At 38.9% G+C, this 12,909-nt stretch overlaps 1 protein-coding gene across 1 annotated transcript in view; it reads left to right on the top strand.

Moving 5' to 3' along the window:
* The window catches only part of pcsk2 (proprotein convertase subtilisin/kexin type 2), a 77,910-nt gene that overhangs the window by 40,554 nt on the left and 24,447 nt on the right, over positions 1-12,909 (top strand). Inside the window, exon 10 of the mRNA XM_082153772.1 lies at positions 11,530-11,630. Coding sequence (XP_082009898.1) covers positions 11,530-11,630 — 101 coding nt within the window. The remainder of the gene's footprint in view (positions 1-11,529; positions 11,631-12,909) is intronic.

The raw sequence follows: 12,909 nt of genomic DNA, 5'->3' as shown, positions 1-12,909 counted from the left end.
GTTTTCTGCGATGGGTAGGTTTAGGGGTAGGGGAGAGAATATACAGTTTAAACAGCATAAAAATCATTATATCGATTGAAAGTCCCCATAAAACATGGAAACCGCCTAAGGTTGCGACTGTTACCATAGTTCCCTGAGAAGGGAACGAGATGCTGCATCGATGACGCTTTGGGAACGCCTCTGCGTGAATGTGTGAACTATGGTTACAGTTGTATCCTGAGACATTCCCTTTCGAGGAAACTCTCGCTGTGTCGATGATGCTTTGGGAACGGTAAGGCCCAAAGCTGTACTTAAAGTGCCTGTCCGTGTGAAACTGTGGCACATCTAAGACATGAGCACCTGTGGATCTGGGGCAGCATCCAGGTTCAGGCTGTAAAACCTTATGAATGTGAGTGGAGACAACCAGCCCGCCGCATCACAAACTTTTTGAAGGATACACCCGAAATTAAGGTCTTGGAGGCCGCCATACTTCTAGTAGAGTGAGCTCTGACAGCCAAAGGTGACGGCTGACTAGAGACCTCATCAAGAGGGATAGCTTTGACTATCCACTTGCTGACTGTCTGCCTTGAAGCAGGAAGCCCCTTTTTATGCGATCCAAAACAGAACAGCTGATCAGATTTCCTCAACAGGGCAGCTCTGCGGACATATGTATCCAGAGCTCTAATTGGACAAACAAGGTTCAGCTTTTCCTGGTCCTGATCTCTGAAAGGAAGAGGGCAGAAGGCTTGCAAAACGATAGACCGATGTATAAAACGATCAAACGATGTCTGTTGTATGTTGGTCAGCACCTTAGTGACCAGGTTTAGGGTAGGGTAGGATACCTTTAGGGTAGAGGTTTAGGGTTTCTGGAATTCCTTGAAAACTCAAGGCATGTGGATACCAATAAGGCCTGAAGATCTCCTACTCTTTTCAGAGTAGATGTGGCTGGAAGGAATACACCTTGCAGGCCAAAAGGTATAACGTTGGATGCTTCTGCCATCAGATCCAACAGTCTCTGAAACTGTTTCACAGTAAGTGACTGGCCTAGCTTTTCCTCTTTTACGACTGTGAGGATAGCAGCAACACGAGCGGGTGAAATGACGGGCCATATCGTAACTGAATCCCACACCACAGCAAGAAAAGTGGTTCTCTGTAATGGAGAAAGCACACTCTTCTTGGCATTCGGTTCCAACCCCAACTTCTGCATGTGAGCGAGAAAGACATCTCGATGCCGAACTGCCATCTGCCCCGACTGCACTAGGATAAGCCAATCGTCTATATAGTTCTGAATGTGAATTCCTTACAGCCTGCGCAGCACCAGAGCTGCATTCACGCATTTCGTGAATGTGCAGGGTGATAGAGCTAGACCAAATGGAAGAACCCATTACTGGTATGCTTCGCCCCCGAGAGCAAACCTCAGGAACTTCCTGTGTTGTGGAATGATGGAGACATGGAAGTACAGTATGCATCTTTTAGATCTATTGTGACAAACCAGTCCTCAGATCTGGTTTGAGGAAAGTGCTTCCATGCAAACTGTCTGGAAGCAACTGATTTGACTGCTCTTTGACCCTTCTCAGAGAGCGAGAGCCTGATACAACATCTTGTAGACCTTGAGTCATGAGCTCACTGGAAGCCTCTGCGCCCTGAGGCACCGAGGATGGTGGGGTTGGCAGAACAGCCTCCTGAAGGCATCGAAGTGGCACGGTGCACCGTATTCTGAGGTGTACAGCACTCCACCCCAGAAGTCAGGACTTCGTTTGGGCCGAAGCCTTCTTCGCGAGAAGAACAGTCCTCAGATGCGGCTTCTGCTTAAAAGGATTCGGCTGAGAGTGTTGTCCCAACCCCGTTGATTTACAGTATGTGGCCAGGCACAAGATGCGACACTCTCCTTTTGCTGTGCCCTATACGAGGAGTTCGACAGCTGGGGCTGCTTATGCAAGGCATGGCAAGGAACGTTGTATTTGAATGCCTCTGCCTGCTTTTTGGCCTCCTGAAACCTCTTGATGACCATATTCAGGGCATCGCCGAAGAGACCAGGAGGCAATAGTGGGGCATCAAGAAGAAAAGCTCCATATTTTTCTTTTATTTCTGATAGAGACAGATGTCTCTCTGCGGCCACTAAGGCTGCCATAGACTGCCCATTTGCTCTAGCTGTCTCCTTGGTGGCTCTGAGAGACAAATCTGTGGCCCGACGCAGTTCTCGAACCGCATTGGGCCCTACCCCCTCGCCATCATCCAAGTCCTTCAGCAGATCAGCCTGGTATTCCTGCAGAATTGACAAGGTGTGCAGACATGCGCTAGCCTGACCGCTGTGTACGCTTTACCAACTAGCGCTGTTGACGTTCTTAGTGGCTTAGTGGGCTGTGTTGGGGCCTTCAGGGACGATGCTGAGTTAGGAGACAGATAGCTCGCAACCAACTCTTCCAACGCCCTTATATCTGAATATACATGCACTTGGGGGCTGAAAAGACGGGACAAGTATGGCTTATTCCACAATCTCGATAACTTATTATGGAGATTGGGAAAAAATGGAAGGCCCCGTGGTGAAGGTGCTATATTTAATAACAAAAAGCGCTTGTCCAACTTGCGTTTAGGACGAGCACCCTGTTTCTTGAATGGCCAGTCAATGTTCAATTTAGACACACCTTGAGTAACCACCTCCACCAGCTCCTCGTATGTTGGGCAAAGAGGTGGCAAATCCTCTTCCCCCGTCCCGATGCTCAACACATTCACCTTCCGACAGGCTTCCGACACCAGAGAGACAGAGAGAGAATAAAAGCGGAGAAAGGGCGGCGCCCGTCTCTAACCCCTCCGAGAGATCCATTTGCGAACCCCACGATCTCAGCTTCCATGTTGCCTCGGCACCGTGAGGAACGCAAGCCTAAACACTTTCCTCAAAATGTGAGAGGCGGGAGCGGAGCGTGCGAAGCGGAAGAGCATGATCCACTCCCAAACTCATAACAAACAAGTCGTGTGTATCCCCGCCCGTAAGGAAGCGAGGGCAGGGAGAAGCACGACTTGAATGTCTTGTTATTCGCCATTACTTTGTGTTTTGTGTACTGCACCATATCGGGACAGACAACAATAAATAAGACACACAGGGTAACACTTTATAATAACTGCACGCTATTAATCATTAGTTAAGCATTAGTAAACAGTTAATTCATCATTTATATAGCATTAATATACATTAATAAGCAGTTTATAAATACAGTTATAAATGCTGTATTCTTGATTTATAAGCATGTCTATAATGTGTTTAATAATTGTATTTTCTTAATTTATTAATGATCACTTTATCATTTTTAAATGAAGTATTGCATTATTTACAAACCGGTTATTTAGGAGTTGTCAGTGGCTAATAAGATCACTTAGAAAGTGTAAGTAAATGTAGTAGATTCAGGTAGTTATAAAGCATTTAGTAGTGGTCAGTTAACTATGTTTGTGAGCTAATCTAAAGTGAGGACTAGTTATGCTTTGTAAAGCATTTATAAAGGAGATTTAAAGACTCAGTTTTCTTCTAAACAGAAAAAGTAAACAAATACAACACAGCGATACAGAACATAAAAATATTAACAGCCTTTAAATCTTCTTTATAAACGCTTTACAAAGCATAACTAGTCCTCACTTTAGATTAGCTCACAAACATAGTGAACTGACCACTACTAAATGCTTTATAACTACCCGAATTAACCCTGAATTACAGTAGAAATACATGGTAATAAACCATTTATTAACACACTAAGTAACTATTACTATATGTCTGAATAATAATATGTATTTAAACAGTTTATTAATAATTTACTTACACTTTCTAAGTGATCTTATGAACCACTGACAACTCCTAAATAACCGGTTTGTAAATAATGAAATACTTCATTTAGAAATGATAAATTGATCATTAATTAAGTATGAAAACACAATTATTAAACACATTATAGATATGCTTATAAATTAAGAATACTGCATTTATAACTGTATTTATAAACTGCTTGTTAATGTCTATTAATGCTTTATAAATGATGAATTAACTGTTTACTAATGCTTAACTAATGATTAATAGCGTGCAGTTATTATAAAACATATAACCTCATTACTGGGCTTTCGGATCATAACATGACCTTAATTGTTAGGAAATTGGGCAAAAAACGATTGACTTATTATAACCAAGAAACAAAAATACAGAAAACAGGAATTCCAAAAGCAAAACAAAATAATTTTGAAGAAGAACTGAACCAAATGAGCTGGGATAATGTTATGAAAGAGTGTAATGTGAACAAAAGTGCTGATATCTTTGTCACTACACTGAGTAATACGATAAAAAAGTTCACTAAAACATGGACAAGTAAACCAAAAAAACACTCCCTTCCTTGGTTTAATGCAGATATTTGGCACATTATGAAACAACGTGACACTGCACGCAAAAAGTCTCTGAAATCAAGAAACAGAACAGATCATCTAATCTATACCGCACTTAGAAATCAAGTCATAAGCAATTTGCGTAAAGCCAAAACCAACTTTTTTACTAAAAAAATAGAAGAGGCCAATGGCAGTAGTTTTAAATTATGGCAACATATTAACAATTTAACCAACCCTGCAAAGAAAAAGCACAACATAATAGAGTCCATCAAAGTGGACGGCACTCTTGTCAATAACAATGAATCAATGGCAAATGTTTTTAATAATTATTTTATTGACTCTGTGCAGGAATTAGCAAATAAATTTAAAAATAGGGTGACATGTGTTGAAGATTTTAGCTTAGTTAACGTAGGCATGTTTAAAATCCAAGAGGTCTCTCCTGATAAAGTTAAAAAGATAATCACAAATATGAACAACTCCGCGGCAAAAGACATCCATAATTTAAGCATGACCTTGATTAAAAAACATCAGGACAGTCTGCTACAACCAATTACATATTTAGTTAATCTCTCTATTCGATCAAATACATTCCCAAAGTGCTGGAAGCCCGCTGTAATAACACCCATCCACAAGTCAGAAGGAAAGGATACACCCAACAATTACAGGCCTATTGCAATTCTACCTGTCGTGTCCAAAATCTTAGAGAAGGTAATTGCTGAACAACTCATTGAACATCTTGAGTCAAACCAGCTGCTGCATCCACAACAGTTTGGTTTTAGGCGCAAATACAGCACCGAAACAGCTAACTGTTATTTGATAGAGAAAATTAAGGGGCCTCTAGACAAAGGGCAGGTAGTTGGTGCTGTATTTCTAGACCTAAAAAAGGCCTTTGATACGGTGGATCACAAGGTGCTAATTAATAAACTCCAGCAATTTAAAATGTCACCTAGTTCTCTGGCCTGGTTGCAATCATATCTGGAAGGAAGGCAACAGTGCGTTAAGGTTAATGGGGTGATGTCAGCTCTTTGCCCTAATAACATGGGGGTTCCTCAGGGATCTGTACTGGGGCCACTGTTGTTCACAATGTACATCAATGACCTCCCTGATAGCTGCAAGGGTGCCAACTGCCAGTTGTACGCAGATGATACAGTTATCCATCTATCTGCAAAAACATCAGCTCTGGCAGCACAGCAGTTGACACTTGCCCTAGTAGACATCTCTAAATGGTTAGAGTCATCCCATTTAACTTTAAACGTGAAGAAAACTGTTGCTGTCTGCTTCACAGTTAAAACAAGACCCTCTGACAGAATATTTGAAGTAAGCATAAATAATGAAATTATTCAAGAAGTAAAAGAGACCAAATATCTGGGAATTATTCTTGACAACAACCTTAAATTTCAAAGTCAAGTCAAATATGTTTGTAAAAAGGTCAAGTCCAATTTGAATTGTTTTCGTTTTATCAGGAGGGATCTGTCTAATCAGGCCGCCATGTTATACATGCATTCAATGATTTTATCACATCTGTCTTATTGCATCACATCCTGGTCACAAACATCTGCGTCCACACTCAAGCCGGCTGTTTCATTGTACAAGCAGGCAGTCAAGATATATGCCAGAAAACCTATGAGATCACATAACTGTGACATTATTAGTAGACATAATCTTTTTACTTTCGAAAATTTTATACATTTCAGTACTCTGAAATTGGTTTTTAAATGTTTGAACAATCATGTGTCGCCGCTGTTTTCAGCTCTCATTATTAGACGTCAGGGCTCACTCAGACCGTCCACCAGAGCCTCAGTCAGTGGTGACTGTGTAGTGCCAAGATTTACTAAATCCTTTGGTCAGTCCAGTTTCTCCTTTAATGGATCGAGACTATGGAATTCTCTGCCCAGTGACTTAAAACTGCAGACAGACATGATTACCTTTGATAGAGGTTTGAAACGGTGGCTGAAATCAAGTCAAATCTGCACACATGGTAATGCTGTATGAAATGAATATTGATGATGTGTATTGTTACTGTTTTGCACTATGTTTTGTATATCGCATTGTTGTGTTTTATGAAATATGTAGTCTCCTATGGACAAGTGTTGCAAATTAGCAGTATTGCTATAACACTTAAAACACTGTATCTGGTGCGTCCAATGCTATTGTTATGTCCATATCAAATAAATAATAATAATAATAATAAAGTGTTACCCATTTGTTATGTATACCATAATACATTATACATAAATACATCAAATAAAGTGTTACCATTGTTTATAATTTTATAATGTTTTATGATTATGTATGATTTTTATTACAATGGCAGAATTATTCCAACATATTATTATAATTTTTATTAAAATTAAATTGACCATTAATTACTTCTTTCTTATTCTTATTCTTTCGTTGCCATTTTATTATCTCTATATTCTTCAGTTTTTTTTTTTTCTTATTTTTATCACAAAAACAAATGAAAAATCTGTTGCTGTGTAAGGCAATGAAGTGTGGGATACATCCGTCCTCGTTTTGTGATTTTGAGTCTTATCCTGTCTCGACATTTTTACAACAAGATTGAATTTGGTGCTCAAGAGAGTGCGGTTCATAGGTGCTTTAAAGTATCTTTTTGAAATGCAATCCCGTATTGTGCAGTGTGATAATACATAATATGACAGAGATAAAATGATGGGAAGTTAATTGTTTCATGCATTTTATGTCTGAACAATGACTCGAAAGTGGAATTGAAGGCATGCATTCAGCTACGAACTTCAGAGCATATCTGCAGCATAATCAGAGCATAATCAGAGCATATCTGCAGACTCACAGAAAGGATCTGAGATGAAGACTGTGGTTAGTCTGTCAGAGGTGATCCTGTCAATCGAAAGGAGGGAATTGGCTTGTGTCAGTCTGGATTCAGTCAGGGCGATAAGGGTTGCTGTGGTTTGGTGTTGTGAGCCACCAGCTTATCACTTCACTCTCTTATTCAACAATGAGCGGCAGAAATGAAACCAAAATAAATGGCAAATTCTAAAAAGGGGAATATTATCACTGAATAACTTACAGTACATTTTGATCTGCTCCTTTCATAAAACTATTGTGTGAGTTTAGAAGAAATGTATTTTTATGTTACTGCCATCTTTTACATAAAGAAAACAAACAGGATTCTGCTTTCTGTCATCCCTGTTACCTTTCCTTAATGTTCATGGAGCACTTCACACAAATTAATCGAAACTCAGCGTATACGTTCTTGCGTGCCATCTGAATGCTTGTTTTGGGTTGGTGCGTAGATCGTCTCTTCTTTTTCTGCTCTGTTTCCTGTTGTGGCGGTTTACAAACAGCATTGCATTACCGCTTGTCCCCCCTTCTGGACTGGAGTGTGGATCGCCTGTGACTGACTGTATTCATCGTCTGACTATATGCACTGAACCGTGACGCCCGTAGTGTGACGATTCGGGACGAATACATATACCATTACACACACACACACACACACACACACACACACACACACACACACACACACACACACACACACACACACACACACACACACACGGTTTTGCTATCTTTGTGAGGACGTTCTCTCCATAGACGTAATGATTGTTATACTGTACAAACTGTATTTTCTGTCCCCTAACCCTAACCCTACCCTGGACCCTACCCATCTTTTTTGCATTTTTATATTTTCAAAAAAACATCATTTAGTATATTTATTAGCCCATTTCCCTCCAATGTTGGTGATCTCAGGTATTACTATCCTTGTGGGGACATTTGGTCCTCACATTGTAATGTGGGGACTTTCCATAGACATGGGCCTAATGATTTTTTATGCTGTTCAAACTATATGGTGGTGGTGGCGCAATGGATAAGACACATGCCTTTGGTGTGAGAGACCCGGGTTCGAATCCACTGTGAGACACCAATGTGTCCCTGAGCAAGACACTTAACCCCTAGTTGCTCCAGAGGCGTGCGACCTCTGACATATATATAGCAATTGTAAGTCGCTTTGTATAAAAGCGTCAGCTAAATGAATAAATGTAAATGTAAATGTAAATATATTCTTTCCCGTACCTCGGATAAACCTACCTATCGCAGAAAACGTACATTTATATTTTTGTGCATTTTTACATTTTCAAAAAATTTCACTATGATTTATAAGCTGTTTTCCTCACCAAAAAATTTCCCCACAAGGACAAGGATTTTGTATATTGACACCTTTGTGAGGACATTTTGTCCTCAGAATGTAGGGGTTACCAGGACACACACACACACACACACACACACACACACACACACACACACACACACACACACACACACACACACACACACACAGATACAGCAAACGGGTTTATTACTGTAACTATTTCTTTAAAGAAGGAACATCTATATTTTTCCTAGTCAATATGGTATTTATTCAAATATATTTACAAAGAAAAGACCCACATCAACTAACAAAGTACTAAATAATTCCCTTTTTGCTTTAATCTCATTGCTTTTTATTAAGGTTTGCTTAGATCAGTCAAAATTGGTCACAAAAGTACAAACTTCCATCCATCAAATATGGATGGTTCTTTCATCTCCTGCCTTTGATAGATCATGAAACACCAGGCAACTCCAGTGACTCCATTATCTCAAAGTGTTGTGTTGACGAATAAAGCTTTGAGATTTTGCAGGGTATTCCTCATTACACTCAGCCCAACCAAGAGTTTCATTACAAGTTCTGTTTGTGATCGACAGAGTTGGGAAGAATTCAGCATTTATGATTTGGCTTCTATTCAGTGGATGAGCTGGAATGTGAATCAGCAGCAACAGAAAAGATGATGAATTGGAATGTAAATGACAGGAATTTACTGAATTTAATTTAAACAATTGAACTGTTTGTCACGCAAAAGAGGAATTTCATTAGTACAACACAACAACAAATGGTCAAGAACAAATGATTTATTCGGCTGTTCTTCCTTGTACACTTGCTTCATACTGTTTTAACTCTTTTGTGTTCTTCCACCATAGTCCTGTCACATTTGGTCTTTGAGTTGGACTTTGAGCTAGTTTTGCACTGTTCCCAGTTCAGTTTTCTTTGTCTCTGTTAATTTGTTGCCGTTTGGTTTGAAACGTATTTCGCGACCGTTAAAAAAAATGTGGACGTACTACATCCGCCATGTTGTCATTGTCATGTGACCTTCCAGCGTCAGTTGTTCGGCGCTTCACTAGCCGCGTTTCCATTACCCTTCAAATTGCGCAAATTGAAATTGCGAATCGAATATACGCCCAACGGAAACACGTCAATTTCGCAAAAACTCCCATTTATCGCAAAAAAGTTTTTCCGCTCGCATGAGGAGGTTTTTCAGGCAATTCGAAAAAGAAATATTTCGCAAAACTGCAATGGAAACAGTTTTTGCGCATTTACAGGTCACCTGACGTAGATGACGCAGTGTGTTTGGACAGAATATGAGACAGAGTTCTTTGTTAAATTCATATAAGACAAAAGAATTACAGGAATACTGGATTCTAAACCTCAAATAAATGCCACAATCAAGACCTCGAAGCAGATCTGAGGGAGAAACACCCAGAAACTCCTCATATGTGCCGCTCACAAGTATAATAACGGTCGTTCCTCACCATTAATGCTTGAAAAACACACACACATCTCCTTCCATTAATAATAATGGCCAGTGCAGTGGCTGAGATATAGTACATAAACCTACCAGCGTCCGTTGCCATGGTTTTTGGAATGATTTTACTGATCGCAAGAGGAAAAAAATAAGTTTTAGTCGCATAACATCGGTTAATGGAAACTCCGTCAATTCACAATAGTTTTTTGTCAACATTTAAAGAAAAAACTTTAGAAAAGTTTTGCGCAAATTTGTAATGGAAACACGCCTACTGTCATTCATAAATCCTCTCCCGTGGCCTCATGGGATAGTAAAGTGTCCATCGTATGCACACCAAGTTACTTTTAGTGCTGGGCAACGATTAATCGTTGATGTTAATATATGTGTGTGTGTGTGTAATTATTTTGTATATGGGTGATTCTCCAACTAGGAGCACCTTTGGCACTGTGAGCTTATGGAAATTCACTCTCTTAAAACACACTTAAAACAATCTTCATAGCTTCATTTATTTGTTTCTAACACAATATAACAGTGGCCAGTTTTAGAATCCATAGAATATTATTATTTTTAACAGTTTTTCTGAAGAGCACTTTCAAAGATGTAATTTCCACTACTTTTCAATTTATGTATTTTATTACAATATAGTATTGTAAAACTGATTATATAAGATTATGTATCAGTCAACAACATCAGTGGCTACCTAATCATGTAACAAAATAAATCTTAATACTTCATGAACTTAATGCATTTTTATTTAAAGCTGCTAAATGCCATGAGTTGGGATTTTTGGTTACAGCATTTCATTTTTGCTCAGGTCTATGTTTATAAGTCACTCACACATATATTGTAAGCAATGAACTATTAATACTTGATTTAAAATACATTTAGATCCACATCATTGGTTATTCTTTTCTTTCTTTTTTCTTTAAAAAAAAAACTGTAGTGGTGGAAAGTGGTGGAAATGACGGTTTATGGTGGAAAGATTGTTTCTGTTTATTAAAAGTACAAAAGTGCCTGTAGTTGCGAATCACCCATATATAAATACACACATATGCATGTATTTATTTTAAAAATATTTGCATGTATATACTGTAAATATATTTATACATAATTTAAACTATATATAAATATTAATATTTAATATGTTATTTACAACATAAATTTTTCTTAAATATATACATGCATGTGTGTGTATTTATATATACAAAATAATTATACCACATACACACACATGTATATTTTGGATTTGATTAATCTTTTCCCAGCACTAGTTACTTTACATAATGAGTCATTTAGCCTATATGAAATTTTTTTATTATTATCAAGCGTAGCGTCAGTGACTCTCAGCTGATCCACGTCTACCTATAGGAATACGACGCCTATCACTGTATTCATATATAAGCTCCTGACAGAAATTGTATAATTAAATTTTTTTGTTATATATAACATTGGAACAGCTAGAAATTTGCATCATGTTTGTTATCTCAAATTCAACTGAATTAGAATATCAAAGGCATTTTTTAAAGTGTAATTAGAATATGTTTGGCACTAATGTTTAATTAAGACGTTCTCTTTGTCTGTGTGTCTCCAGGCCACCACGGATCTGTATGGAAACTGCACACTGCGTCACTCGGGCACATCTGCCGCTGCCCCTGAGGCTGCTGGAGTGTTTGCCTTGGCGTTGGAGGCCAAGTATGTACACTTCTGTTTTCCAGCGTACAGCTCTGATGAGTAGTGAGCTCCTTTGAAAGATTTATGAAACAATAAGGCAGCTTGCGTACACACGGTGCTGGCAGACTCCAGCTGAGATCGTAGATTACTGCTGACAAGGTTTGTGTCAGAGCAGAACACAAGCACAACTCTGGCTTTAAAGGACAAGTTCGGTATTTTACACTTAAAGCCCTGTTTACAGATCGTATCTGATGAAATAGAACGGTTAAGATTAAAATTTGGACACATGCTGCTGTCCCGAGAATTTTAGGTTTATTTCGCTCCCCCCCACCCCCCCCACCCCACCCCCACCCCCACCCCCACAATGGTTGTCTATATGCACTGGAAGATTCCGTCCTAAAAACACATTAAACTTTCGTTTACAAAGACGTGAAACTCACCGAGTGGTCAGGGGTGTTCACTGATATGTTCACTCAAAAATCGCTGAAAAAGATGCATTCCAACAGGTTTTATCGTAGTTTTTGTCCAACTCCATTGACTTAATAGGACGTGCTGTGAGACCGCAGCACCTTTACGATATTACTCCGCCGTAGTAATACCTCTTCTGCTTCTTCTTCTGCTTCTTCTGTGTATTCAATGAAATGCCCGTGGTTTTCTTGCAATTGGCAAAGGTGCATTATCGCCACCAACTGGGCTGGAGTGTCTATTATTCAAGCTCTCAATGGAAGAATCACGGGTGTGACGCGTTTGGCAAAATAGGTCCACAAAAGCGAAATAAACCTAAAATTCTCGGGACAGGAGCATGTGTCCAAATTTTAATCTTAACCGTTCTATTTCATCAGATACGATCTGTAAACAGGGCTTTAAGTGTAAAATACCGAACTTGTCCTTTAAAAAGTCTTGCCTCATGCGTGATTGATACCCTTTTAACACCAAAATGGTGCTGATGCCATAGCTAAACCTGCATTCCCAATAAATTGAGAGTTGAATGATGATGTTATTGCATAACCTGCCAACAAGTAAACATTCTGCATCATGTTTCTTTATTTATAAGTCTTGCTACTCGTTTTGAAAATGTATTGCATCTAAAGAAATTGGATTTTGCATAACTCTTTCCAGCACTGTTTTAAAAAGTTGACAGACTTTAAACAAAAAACAAAAAGATGTATTCTAGCTTCATTCATTCTTTTTATCAACACTTGAATGTGGGGAAGTTTGATAAAATAAAATAAAAATAGATTAATTTGTCAAAGACTTCGTCTGAAACTGATCCAGATCGATGATGGAGTGGATCGAGTCC

Source organism: Leuciscus leuciscus (genome assembly GCF_965113295.1).
Source record: "Leuciscus leuciscus genome assembly, chromosome: 22".
Taxonomy (NCBI): domain Eukaryota; kingdom Metazoa; phylum Chordata; class Actinopteri; order Cypriniformes; family Leuciscidae; genus Leuciscus; species Leuciscus leuciscus.
Note: the sequence above shows the minus strand (reverse complement) of the source record. Positions and strands in the feature narration are given on the sequence as shown.